This window comes from Prionailurus bengalensis, chromosome C1 (genome assembly GCF_016509475.1).
Source record: "Prionailurus bengalensis isolate Pbe53 chromosome C1, Fcat_Pben_1.1_paternal_pri, whole genome shotgun sequence".
In the NCBI taxonomy this organism is placed as follows: domain Eukaryota; kingdom Metazoa; phylum Chordata; class Mammalia; order Carnivora; family Felidae; genus Prionailurus; species Prionailurus bengalensis.
In genome coordinates this window covers 208,439,387-208,453,448 of record NC_057345.1, presented here as the reverse complement: position 1 = coordinate 208,453,448, position 14,062 = coordinate 208,439,387, and the positions used below count along the sequence as shown (strand labels likewise).

General features: G+C 41.3%; 1 protein-coding gene across 1 annotated transcript; it reads right to left on the bottom strand.

Annotated features, from left to right (window-relative positions):
* Window positions 1-475: 475 nt before the first annotated feature.
* MRPL44 (mitochondrial ribosomal protein L44) lies at window positions 476-13,498 on the bottom strand. Its single transcript, XM_043577983.1, has 4 exons — window positions 13,224-13,498; window positions 10,581-11,049; window positions 4,222-4,400; window positions 476-993 (listed from the first exon to the last, which is right to left on the bottom strand). Exons 1-4 carry the CDS (start codon window positions 13,400-13,402, stop codon window positions 804-806), a joined length of 1,017 nt encoding a protein of 338 aa, XP_043433918.1. The 5' UTR covers window positions 13,403-13,498; the 3' UTR covers window positions 476-803.
* Window positions 13,499-14,062: the final 564 nt, after the last annotated feature.

Below are 14,062 nucleotides of genomic sequence, written 5' to 3'. Positions count from 1 at the left end.
GGGAATGTGTGGTTGGAGGGTCACTGAATCAAACACGAAGGACCGAAGAACCGGAAGGAGACACGCTGAGCTCTGCCCTCCACAAGCTGAATGTTACGGTAAAATACTTACAACATGCTTGGTGCACAGCAGCCAGGACTGTGATTCTGGGACACTAAGTTGATAAACACATACTTTATTTTTCCGTTGGCATTGATAAACGTATACTTTTTCAATTGGCGTATTTTAAACTGCTTTTGAAAAGTTAACCTTTTCTGCCATTTGTTTTATAGAAATTCAAGAACTATGAGATGAATTAGTTTAGCATACAAAATTTTAAACCTTGACAGAATCTAAGGATCATGTAAATACCCAACTGTGATCATCTGCACTTTACATTTCGAAAGGTTAAGAATGATTACTATTTTAGCTAAAATAATATTTGAGGGGCAAAGTTCACCAACCTGGGTATATCGACGTAAACTACAATGAAGTCTTTAGAGAATGACTTTTTTATTGGCATTAAAGTTCGCATGAAACACATACCCAAATTATGATGAAGCCAGAAAGGAATAAAATACGCCTAACTATACATGTGAGATACAGTAATAAAATCAAAGACTTCAGAAAAAATTTACTGGAAGCCATCTAAAAAGACTTTTGACAAAACAAAAATGAAAAAAAAAAAAAGAATCACTGACATGATGAATATTTGTTTAATTTTAGGAACTCGTGATGACGAATAAGACCTATTTCTTTACAATCTGAACAATGTCCAGCTGTGAGCATCTCTGACCTGTGTCTCACTGCCTGGCTCGCAGATCTCAGGCTGCCACATGCTTGGCCGGGTAGCCGGGTAGCTTCTCTGCTCTGAAATTCCCTCCGGGTGTGGAATAGTCCCAGGGCCGGCGATTCTCCGTGAACCCGTAGAGCTTCCGGAGTGCCACGCGAGCAGCTTCTTCTTCCGCAGCCAGCACGGTCTCCCCAGGTCCTTCCGCAATCAGCTTTCTATCACTAGACAAAACACCGAGAGTAGTCTGAAATTATCCGCGCATCATAAGACATGGGCCACAAGCCTGTTATGGTTTCTGAACCTTATTTTGGCAAGAATATCTATCAGGAGTAACACAAGAGCTTTGTATGTAGTATCTTTTGAATAGTACGGTTTTGTACGAATTCCTTATATACAGTAGTTAGAAAAGAAATATTTACATTTCCATAGAAATATCAACAACTTAGTAGGTCCAATATTTTTTTTCAATTTTTTTTAAATGTTTATTTATTTTTGAGAGAGAGAGAGAGACACAGCACGAACAGGGATGGGGCAGAGAGAGAGGAAGACACAGAATCTGAAGCAGGCTCTAGGCTCTGAGCTGTCAGCACAGAGCCTGACGCAGGGCTTGAACTCACGAGCCACGAGATTATGACCTGAACCAAAGTCAGACGCTTAACTGACTGAGCCACCCAGGTGCACCCAATATTTTTCAAATCAAAAACCAAGGTGCATCTAGGTAAATATGGTTTTGTTCTGTTGTTGTTAGTGATGAAAGAATATATAAAAATCTTCCTACAAAAACTCAAAAGTATTAAAACTAAATTCATGGAGGGCGCCTGGTGGTTCAGTCGTTAAGCATCTGACTTCGGCTCAGGTCATGATCTCATGGTTTGTGAGCTCGAGCCCTGCTTTGGGTGAACGTGAGCCCGTTCTGGGTGAGTCCCACTTTCCCTCTCTCTCTCTCTTCTCCTCCTGGGATTCTCTCTCTCTGCCCCTTATTGACTTGTGCCCTCTTTCTCAAAAACAAAAAAAAGACTCTTCATGGAAAATTGACATTATTTTTAATTTATCTTGAACCTGTAATGTGAGGAAAAATTTTACGGAACTAAATTGTGCCTTCTGGTTTCTCATCTAAACTTTAAAACAAATAAGATAGTAGTTCTATATATATACTTTTTAAAGTTTTATTTATTTTGAGAGTGTGCACACGTTGAGGGGCACAGAGAGGGAGGGAAACAGAATCCCAACCACAGAGCTTGATCTCATGAACCATGAGATCACGACCTGAGCCAAAATCAAAAGTCAGACGCTCAACTGACTGAGCTACCCCGGTTCTAGATTTTACAATAAGAGCTTTAGATCTTTAAAACGTGCTAAGATCTAAAAAAATTTATATATTATAATCCACTTTAATTTATTCCCAAAGGATACTGAAGTAGCACAGTGAACACTTAAGGCTATCGGTGTTCTATCAAAACCAAATTACAACAAAAATAGGTATTCTGCTTTACTGATATCTGTCTTACTATAACTAGCAGTCTCTTCTCCAAAAGTGTAAAAAATCATCCAGCAAGGGAGGAAAGGATGTGCACTGAACAAGTGTGGTATGGATGTGCTACTTCTCGATTATCTTTAACTACTTCCTGGAAATTTCCTGACCCCAAACTGGACCTATCCAACTAAAAGAAGCATCTCTGAAAATTTCATGAACAGCAACTCCACTTAGTAGCTTTGATTCAATATAAATTGACCTGAAAGCTAAGGAAGACTCAAATCAAAGAAAGACAAGCAGAACTGTGCAGATAAAAGAAAAACAATGTGGAAGGAATTTGCTCAGAAACACTTGCTGTGGTAATAATATGGAATGAAACAAAGCTTAATCATATAGGTTACACTTTACCATAATAATTACACAGCACATATTTGTACAAAATAAAGGATAGAGAAAATCATCTGAGTGAATTTCAACTATACAATGTTTATTTATCATGTTTCTACCTCAATGATGGTGGCAATGTATCACTGTTCATTTTTTCAAAAACCATTATGCAAAATCTAGGTTTTGTCCTAGATAATAATAATTATTATTAACAATTCTACTACCTGATGACAATAATTTTAGTAACAGGGCAAACTCCCTTTTTTGTTTAAATATAAGAGATCATTCTTCAAACTTTCCATGTATCATTAAAAATCCTTTAAGAACATCACTTGTCCTAGCTGTACTATATTCCATCATGTGTATCTGTCATTTCCCTCTTGCTGGATACCAAAGTTTATACTAACTTTTTGCCTTATTTAAAAACTATTAGCTCAACAACTGTTTACTGACTATGTCAGTTCCTATGTCTTAGGAACTGTTGTAGGTATGGGGGATAAAGGGTAAACCACAAATGAACACCTTTGTTTACACATTTTGATGTCCAGAAGGAGACACACCCAAAAGTGAGAACACCAAATCAAAGAACGTGAAAAATTTAAAGACTGTTGGCGTTTTGTCAGAATTCCGAAATATTGCACCACTCTGTTCTTCTGCCAGGAGTATATGAACTGCAGATAAAGGACGTGTTTAAGACTTTTCAATCTGATAAGCAGAAGTATCTCATCATTGTGCTGCGCACTTCAAGTTGAAACTTTTTACATTATCCATTTTCTCCTTTGTGATGCCTTCCATCGCCTTTAACTTAGAAAATTCTTCGTCATATAAAGATTAGGAAAACATTTACCTAATTTAATCGAGGTCGCTTATTCAATCAGTGTGAGGCAAGTCAACTGTTTACTAACAAAACGAAGACCTGTTCAACGTGGGTTGATTTATATATTTTGATGGACAACTAAACCCTTCCTTTTCCAGTCCTAGGCTCAGCTGAAGCTGTTATAAGTGTGGATTATGGTTCAATCGGTAACACTTTTGAATCAGAACTTTTCTTTTTCTACAGAAATAGTTAGAATAAGATGAAGTTCTTACCTCCAAGTATACAACGTATACTTGGTTAGCAAAAGCTACTATTAGCAAACCCCAGATTACTTGGCTTCCCCTAAGAATAACCAGCAGGAAAAGAAGTAGATAATAGATAGAAATAGATAATAGATTGTAATAGTAGAAATAGATAATCGTGGGAATGAGATTTTAAAAATCTTCTAATGCAGGGGTGCCTGGGTGGCTCGGTCGGTTAAGCGTCCGACTTTGGCTCAGGTCATGATCTCACTGCTCGTGAGTTCGAGCCCCACGTCGGGCTCTGTGCTGACAGCTCAGAGCCTGGAGCCTGCTTTGGATTCTGTGCCTCCCTCTCTCTCTGACCCTCCCCCGTTCATGCTCTCTCTGTCTCAAAAATAAATAAACGTTAAAAAAAAAAAAAATTTTTAGAAATCTTCCAATGCAATTAGAGATTATATTAAGGAATTGTGAAGTCAGTTTTTAAGGCTTCCAATCAATGTTATGAAGCTAAGATTAAAATTTTACTAACCAGTACAAGCCAACAAAAAACACAGGCAAAGCTGTGGTGCTTCCAGACTGCCTGGTAAGTCTAGATTCAGGAGCTGAAATATTCCTTTTCTTCAGTTCTTCTACCAGTAGCCCCATGGGATTTATTATCTTCCAAATCTCAAAGAGTTCTTTTCCAGTCATCTGAGTAATTAAGAAGTCCTGCGCATAAAAATATAATTTATACATTGAAATTAGTATGATGAAAATAAGGACCATAATTCAAAGTAATCTTTTTTTTTTTTATTTATTTTTTTTTTTCAACGTTTATTTATTTTTGGGACAGAGAGAGACAGAGCATGAACGGGGGAGGGGCAGAGAGAGAGGGAGACACAGAATCGGAAACAGGCTCCAGGCTCTGAGCCATCAGCCCAGAGCCCGACGCGGGGCTCGAACTCACGGGCCGCGAGATCGTGACCTGGCTGAAGTCGGAGGCTTAACCGACTGCGCCACCCAGGCGCCCCTCAAAGTAATCTTAAGAGAATTTAAAAACTTACTGGGAATTGAAAAAGACAAAATGTACTATTCTTTTTCATTTCTGTGTAGTTTTTCACGTAAGTTTTACTACAAAAATCATAGTTGTCGCAGACGACATGATACTCTATGTAGAAAACCCAATAGATTCCACCAAAAAATTGCTAGAACTGATACACGAATTCCGTAGTCACAGGATACAAAATCAACATATAGAAGTGTTACATTTCTATACACCAATAATGAAACGGCAGAAGGATAAATCAAGGAATCAATCCCATTTAAGATTATACTGAAAACCGTCAGGTATCTAGGAATAAACCTAACCAAAGAGGTAAAAGATCTGTACTCTGAAAACCATAGAACACTTATGAAAGAAAGTGAAGGTGACACAAAAAAATGGAAAAACATTCCATGCTATGGGTTGGAAGAACAAGCATTGTTAAAACGTCTATACTACTCAAAGCAATGTACACATTTAATGTGATCCCTATCGAAATACCACCAGCATTTTTCACAGAGCTAGAACAAATAATCCTAAAATTTGTATGGAATCACAAAAAACCCCAGAAAACAAAGCAATTCTGAAAAAGAAAAAGCTGGAAGCATCACAATTCCGGACTTCAAGCTATATTACAAAGCTGTAGTCATCAAGACAATATGGTACTGACACAAAAAGAGACACACGTATCAATGGAATAGAAGAGAAAACCCAGAAATGGACCCACAACTACATGGTCAACTAATCTTCAACAAAGCAGGAAAGAAAATCCAATGGAAAAAAGACAGTCTCTTTAACAAATGGTGTTGGGAAAACTGGACAGCAACATGCAGAAGAATGAAACTGGACCACTTTCTTACACTATACACAAAAGTTAAGTACAGGAAACAATCAAAATCCTAGAGAAGATCACAGACAGAAACCTCTTTGAATCTGGCCATAGAGACTTCTTACTAAATACATTTCTGGAGGTAAGGGAAACAAAAGTAAAAATGAACTACTGGAACCTCACAAGATAAAAAGCTTCTGGGGCGCCCGGGTGACTCAGTCGGTTAAGTGTCAGGCTTCAGCTCAGGTCACGGTCTTGAGGTCCGTGAGCTCAAGCACCGCGTCGGGCTCTGTGCTGACAGCTCGGAGCCTGGAGCCTGCTTCAGATTCTGTGTCTCCCTCTGTCTCTAACCCTCCCCGACTCACTCGTGCACTCGTGCACACGTACGTGCACGCACACTCTCTCTCTCAAAAATAAACATTAAAAAAAATTAAAACAAAAAAGATAAAAAGCTTCCGCACAGCTAAGGAAACAATCAACAAAACTAAAAGGCAACCTTCAGAATGAGAGAAAATATTTGCAAATGACATATCTGATAAAGGGTTAGTATCCAAAATCTATAAAGAACTTACCAACAATACCCAAAACACAAATAATCCAGTTAAGAAATGGGCAGAAGACATGAGCATTTCTCCAAAGATATATACAGATGGCTAACAGTCACATGAAAAGATGCTCCATATCACTCATCATCAGGGAAATACAAATCGAAACCACAATGAGATCCCACCTCACGCCTGTCAGAATGGCTCACATTGACAACTCAGGCAACAGGTGACGGTGAGGATGCGGAGAAAGAGGAACCCTCTTACACTGTTGGTGGGAATGCAAACTGGTACACCTGCTCTGGAAAACAGTGTGGAGCGTCCTCAAAAAATTAAAACTACTACTACCCTACGACCCAGTAATTGTACTACTAGGTATTTACCCAAAGAATACAAAACTGCTGATGTGAAGGGGGACACCCCGATGTTTACAGCAGCACTATTGACATCAGCTGAACTATGGAGAGAGCCCAAGTGTCCCTAGATTGATGAAGATGTGGTATATATCTGCAAAGCAGTATTACTCAGACGTCAAAAACAATAAAATCTTGCCATCTGCAACAACGTGGATGGAGCCAGAGTGTATTATGCTAAGGGAAATGAGTCAGAAAAAAACAAATACCACAGGATTTCGCTCATATGTGGAATTTAAGAAACAAAAGAGAAGACCGTATGGGGGACAAAGAAGCAAACCATAAAACACTCTTAACTACAGAGAACTAGCTGACGGTTGCTGGAGGGGAGGTGGGGGAGATGGGTTAAATGAGGGATGGGTAGTAAGGAGGGCACTTGTCAGGATGAACACTGGGTGTCATATGCAAGTAGTAAGTCACTAAATTCTACTCCTGAAACTACTATTACACTATATGTTAAATAGAATTTAAATAAAAACTTGAAGAATAAAATAAAAATAATAGTTGAAGGTGAAATCTTACCTTAAAAATGTATCTTTATCGTAAGAAAAAGATTTTTAAAGCAAATGAATAATGAATAAATGGTAGAAACTTCCAGCAGAAACTCGTTTAAGAAACTACTATGGGAGGCAGCTGGTGGCTGTTAAGTTAAGTGATGCTTCAGCTCAGGTTATCATCTCAGGATACTGAGATCAAGCCCTGGGCTCTGCACTGGTTGTGGAGCCTGCTTAAGATTCTCTCTCTCCTAGAGCACCCGGGGGGCTTAGTCGGTTAAGCGTTTGACTTCGGCTCAGGTCACGATCTCATAGTTCGTGGGTTCAAGCCCCACATCAGGCTCTGTGCTGACAGCCTGGAGCCTGCTTCGGAATCTGCGTCTCCCTCTCTCTCTGCCCCTCCCCTGCTCACTTTCTGTTTCTCAAAAATAAATAAATGTTAAAAAAAAAAAAAAACCCAAAAAACCTCTAGAGGGTAGTACTTCACTGTCTAAATTTATGATTTAAAAAAATCATTTAAATAATTTCACATTGTGTCTTTTGAACCTATTTAAGACCTGATATTTTCAATCTATGAGACTAAGAAAATTAGAAAAATTATGAACAAAGAATTTTGCCAATAAAACAACTATCAATATTGACAGAAAATAAGGGAACGTAAATTTTCATTAAAATATACTGCAAGTAACTCATGTTAACAAACACAGTATAGGGCACCTGGCTAGCTTAGTGGGTTGAGCATCCAAGTCTTGGTTTCGGGCTCAGGTCATGTCGTCACAATTCATGGGTTCAAGCCTCGCATAAGGCTCTGCACTGACAGTGAGAAGTCTGCTTGAGATTCTTTCTTTCCCTCTCTCTCTGCCCCTCCCCTGCTCACGCTCTCTCTCAAAAAATAAACTTTTTAAAAAAAGATTAAAAAGAACCCAGTATATAATGAATGATGGGTAAATGGGGATAGGAGGGGAGAAATTTAAAAAACACCTTAGTTCATAAAATAGTCAATTTAATTACAACACTTGCCCAAGCACCAGAACTCTATTTCAGCTTCATTAGTAAAAAATATTTATCACCTGAAACCAACATAACACTGTACAATAACACTGGAATTAAATTTTTTTTTTTTTAATTTGTAAGTCCTTATTGGGGATTTTGAATTTTTTAATGTATAGAGTTGCCTTACGAGACACATGTTAATTACACCTACATATGAATCCCTGGGATTATCTGCATATAAAATAACCCAACGGTAGGGTAAGGAAAAACAATCTGAATGTCTAAGATACTAGTAGGAATATAAAAAGAAATCTAGATTTTTCTGGTGATTACCTACGCCTCCTATTTTTTCCCCGATAGGTTCCTGGTCTTATTAGTTTATTATTAGAACTTTCAGTGGAAGTGGAGGTTGAATATTCCAATCTCACCTCCCCAGAACAGGGAGACAGTATGAATACATGCTTCTAAAATGCACCTATGATCATGGAAATCTATCAAAACTCCTCCAGGTTTCTCTAGAGCAGTCTTAACAAGACCATCCACTATGTACTCCTCAATACGCTTCCCCACACACAAGCCTGTCCTCAAGGTTTCTTCCTGGAATGTCCTTCCTAGGGGCAAGCATCACTTTCATGAACTTCCCCTAACCCTGTTATAACTGACTGTTGCCTCCCGAGTTCCCTCTGCACCTTTATAACACATCTTTGAGAGCAACGGCCACTCGAACCGCCTAATGAGCTGACTAGGACCCTGGAGGCAAGGACCGTATTCCATGTTGCTCCGGCTCCAGTGCTCAGCAAAGTGTTTAGCACACAGTAAACAACAGATCCTAGGTGGACAAATGAATGGAATAAACAGAGATATTTGACCTACTTATCTTTAACAGGATCTATAAGTAGAACTGTCAACAGAGTCACTACGACACAGAAAAGATGAATTTCCAAAATGGTCTCAGGACTACCTTGTGGAAATATCAAAGCAAAGCGACCAAAATTTGTTTAGACAGTTCTAAGACTCCACAGAAGCTAAAGGGACAAAGAGAATGGAAATCAACGGAGGACTTAGTGAGGATTTCTTTAGAAAAAGCTATTTTACTGGGAGAGGAGAGGGCAAAGGAGAGGATTTCCTTTTCACCTCAAGCCGCGAGGACTTCAAAGAGTCCAGTGGCCTCCAAATCTGAGACGAGAAACATACAGTCACCTGGCTGCCAACACACATTCTCTGCTTACAGGCCAACAGGCTGGCAGAGGTTGCCAGTAGCAGAAGCCTGCAACTCATGTCAAAGGTATAAATATCCTTGAGACCTAATGTGGAACTCACAGAAGGGATATCATTTGTAAGGGAATCCTATCCAGGAAACCGGAAGCTGATGTGGGAAAAAGAGTCAATACCCAGGTCAAGGAAGATGGCTGGAAGGTTCCAGCAGGGGACACAATGCCCCGCAGAGTCTGTTCTGAACATCAACCAGACTCAGAAAGCACTGGACCAGCTGACGGCCACCAGGTCAAGTAAAAATCTTCTGTTCTCCTTTTTCCTTCTCTGAGCTCCCACTCCAGAAGGGCCGCTAATATACCTGCTTCCCAAAGGCAGAAAGGTGGCCCACCTGTTACAGGCCCTAGTTGGGGAAGGAGGAAGACGGATATGAACAAAGCCTGAATGTTGGCCAATGCAGGTATTCTTCTGTATCAAAGTGATCAAAACGAAATGATATCCCAACAGTTAAGGGATGCTGATCTCAAGGACCCGACATTCAGATGTCTGAATCAAGACTGTTTCTTGACTTAAAGTAATTGTGTGGATTTGCCATTATGTAAAGGTGACCAAAAACTCGTGCATTCATCCAATGCAGGGGATAAAAATCCTCCCAGTTAAATTCTAAAAGAACAGGGGGAGTCAAGGAATCCCAATTATGTGAGTATTTTCATTAGCTAAGCTACTGGCTAACAAGGAATTAGGTATACATCAACGAGACTCAGAAATCCAAGATTTTACTACTTGTAAAAGCAGAACAGCAGCCGGTGCCTCAGCACGAAGCTCCCTAACCACCCCAGGCCTTTGAATAGTTGGTGTCATTCATTCACTAAACACCTACTGAACATGTACCACGCAGGCACTGCCTGTGGACCTAATGATGGAAAGCTGAAGACAGGCTTGCAGTCCTGGGAACTCACAACCTAGCACTTGATATGCACCTCTGATGATGTCCTCAATAATGAGACACTACCATAAGCTTTAGGGCTTTCTCAGAATTTGGTAGGGAGAAAAATTCACATATAAGCTTCCAAGATCATATAACAAAGGAACGAATCACGAAACAGTTTTTTCAGGGGCGCCTGGGTGGCTCAGTTGGTTAAGCTCCAAGCTTCTCAGGTCGTGATCTCACGGTTCGTGGGTTTGAGCCCCGAGTCAGGCTCTGTGCTGACAGCTCGGAGCCTGGAGCCTGCTTCGCGTTCTGTGTCCCCCTCTCGCCCCGCCCCTTCCCCCACTTGCACTCTCTCCCAAAAATAAACACTAAAGAATTTTTTTTTTTAAACTTCTTTTTCTTCTGCCCACCTCAGGTATGTCCCAGCCTCTGCAATCAAGCATTACCTACCCTGATGAAAAGAGCAGTCCTCTCAGGGCCACTGCTCTGCAGCAAGGCTCCAACTACTGCGAAGAAAGTCTGCTGTAAAACAGGCGGGGGAACTGGAAATTCTGCACTCAGTGTTAACTGCTCCACGGCCAAGTTTCTGGCCACATGACATACCACTTCCTCACCAGTGAGAAAGTCAACGAGACTCTTAATGCCTTCGGTGGGCAAGTCTGGGTATGCATCCTCGAGACATTGTGTGAGGCAAGTTTTTGAAAAAGATGTCCCTTGTTCAGAGAGTTCTTGATTATCTTTAAGATTCAGAAGAACAGCTTCTTTCTCTATTCCAAGGTTTTGGCGCTTGGCCTCCTCACTTTTAATATAGCAGCTATTAACAAATGCAGTTTTGAGAAGATCTAAGGAAAAGGTCTCCTGTAACCGATGTCCAAACGCTTCTATTTCAGCATGGTAATCCCAGTTGGGCTTCTCTGAACTGAAAACATAGAACAGAAGATAGTAAGAGATGGTAAAGAGAACAATAAGATGTTGCAATGATGCAAGAACTTTTCATTGGGATGCAATTTGATTATGTAAAGGAAATTAAAAAAGACTGAGTTTCATTTTTTTTTTCAAAAAATTTTTAAATGTTTTTTTAATTTATTTTTGAGGCAGAGAGAGGCAGAGCATGAGCAGGGAAGGGGCAGAGAGAGGGGGAGACACAGAACCCGAAGCGAGCTCCAGGCTCTAAGCTATCAGCACAGAGCCAGATGCAGGGCTCGAACTCAGGGAGTGTGAGATCATGACCTGAGCTGAAGTCGGACGCTCAACCGACTGAGCCACCCAGGCGCCCCCGCGGGCTGAGTTTCATTTTAACACAAGACTTTGATTTTCTAAAAGTTAAAACTTAAGTCAGATGAGTACTTGCGGTTCTTTGCTATATTCACTGGTGCACTCATCTTCCCTCTGAGCCAATGTTAAAGATGTTCTTCAACGTCAGAGCCATTACCCTACCTTTTAGAGTCCTCATTTCTCCTACAACCACGGAACTATGCTTTACACCCAGGTATGAAATACACATAATTTCACAGGTTCAAGATATGAACAATAAGTACATTATATTCAGCTCTTATTTTATCAAGTTTTACAAACACCCATTTAAATTAGCAACTAAATAATCTACTATCATAGTAAGTAGGTTAAAAGTTCGTGATCATTCCCAGGAATGACTACAAGGTCTTTCTAAAGAGACACTAAAGCCAAAATAAAACTCTTTTAAGTAAAAAAGGATAGGAGGGATGCCTGGGTGGCTCAGTTAGTTAAACGTCTGAAGCCTGCCTGGGATTCTCTCTCTCTCCCCTCCCTCTCTGCCTCTATCCTGCTTGCTCTCTCTCTCTCAAAATAAGTAAACTTAAAAAATTGTTTTTAGGGGCGCCTGGGTGGCACAGTCGGTTAAGCGTCCGACTTCAGCCAGGTCACGATCTCGCGGTCCGGGAGTTCGAGCCCCCCGTCAGGCTCTGGGCTGATGGCTCGGAGCCTGGAGCCTGTTTCTGATTCTGTGTCTCCCTCTCTCTCTGCCCCTCCCCCATTCATGCTCTGTCTCTCTGTCCCCAAAATAAATAAACGTTGAAAAAAAAAATTAAGTTAAAAAAAATTGTTTTTAAAATAGGAAAAGCTAAAGATTTTGGCTATAAGTCATAAAGTGTATATAACCTATATAATGCTTAGTTTCTTCCAACTATAAAAGCTTAACATGACTAACCTCACAATAATCAAAGAAATGTGAATTAAGAAGAGGTAACTATTTTTTTGCCTATTAGGAAAAGAACTTAATATTGTTTTGAAAGAATAGAAGAATATGAACTTCTCTTCCTACTGATCTATGTTTAAATTGGTTCACCTTTGGGGGGGGGGGCACTATTAAAGCCGCTATGAAATTTCATACTTAATTCCAAAGGAGTAGTAACTTCCAAACTAGTCACTGCTGTAATAGCAATAATATGGAACTCAAATACCTACAAATGGAAGTCAAAAGACTGAGGTGCACACTGCCACGACTGCATGTCAAAGACACCTTATCAGAGACAAGAAGATCCAAGACCTCACGTGTAGCAGATCTCAGGTGGCGCTACCTGTGACTTTCTCTACCAGACCACTGGACTTCTCTGCCAAGCTACTGCCAGACACTATTGCAACAAGACTAAGAACAAACAAGATAAATTAGGGCAAAAAAAAAAACAAAAAAAAACCCAAAAAACCCCTAAAGCTCAACCGTTACTGTTTTCCTTTTATTCTGGCAAGTGGACTTGTGCATACACTTAAGTTCGCTCTTGCAACGCTGCGGAACGCTTTCATCCCTCTTATCCGTACCCAAGAATTCCCAGCCATTGCAACACAGGGTCTACAACCCCCCAGGCCCGCATAAAGGTTACACTCGGGAGGCCTCGTTTCTCACAACTCGCGGTTGATAGGATCGAAGGGAGAGTGCCGGGGCGCCCCAAGGCAGAAATCCGTTCCCTGGGCCTCAGTCCACGCGTCCACGTTCCACCGGTGTCTCTACCGCACGTGTCCCAGGCTCAGGCCAGGCGCGCTTTAGCGAGGAGCCACCCTCCTCGCCGCCGCCGCCCGGTCCCCCACCGCCAACCCGACCCCTTCCGAGGCGGCTCCTACCGGCGCACGGGCGGCGGCGGGCACCGGAGCAGGCGCCAGCGCTCTAACTCCTTCTGGAAGCGGAAGGCGGCGCGGAATCCCTTCTTCACGCCCCGAACAGGCGGGACGAGAGTGGGGGCGGCCGGGGCCAGGAGGGAGCGAGGCCCCCGCAACAGCAGCCTCCCCAGGCCGGATGCCATTGCTGGGGGGAAAAAAAAACTCAACGGAGGGCGGAAGGAAAAAAGCCGGACCGGTGACTGGGTAACACAGACCCCCGGACTCGGACTCGGAGAGCGAAACCGGGGCGGGGCTAGTACGCAGGGGGCGGGGCGGCTGCCGTTGAGTGTTTACTGCGCATGTGCGAGCTCTAGTTCCTGCCCTAGGGTTTACTCGCGGGTGATCCCGGATTGAGGGGCATTTGGCTCCAAAAATTCGTGGAAGTTGGTTCGCCCTGGCGGTTGCTTTCTTGGTCCTTCCTTTCTCATTAACGCAAAAACCTGGTTCACTCTCAGTTTGAAGAAGACACTTAAAGTCTCAGAAAAACCCATTCCTTGTCAATATATATTTAGTCCTAAGAGTTACAGACCATCAATCCAGCCACTATTTATGAACAAATATTTACCCAAAGTGTCTCCAAAAGCCTTCGTTTCAGGAGCCCTTCACTAAGGGATTTTGACTTAACCAAAATTTAAATTTCTAACAGTACAAACTTTTTAAAGCATAAAAAAAAAAAAAAAGGATTGGGAAAAAAATGCATCAAAATGGAACAATGGAATTATGTCTTTTCCCCCTTATCTTCTCTTTGGCAGTATTATTATATTGCTTTCCTACCAAACGGTTAATATCAATGTTAATCTAAT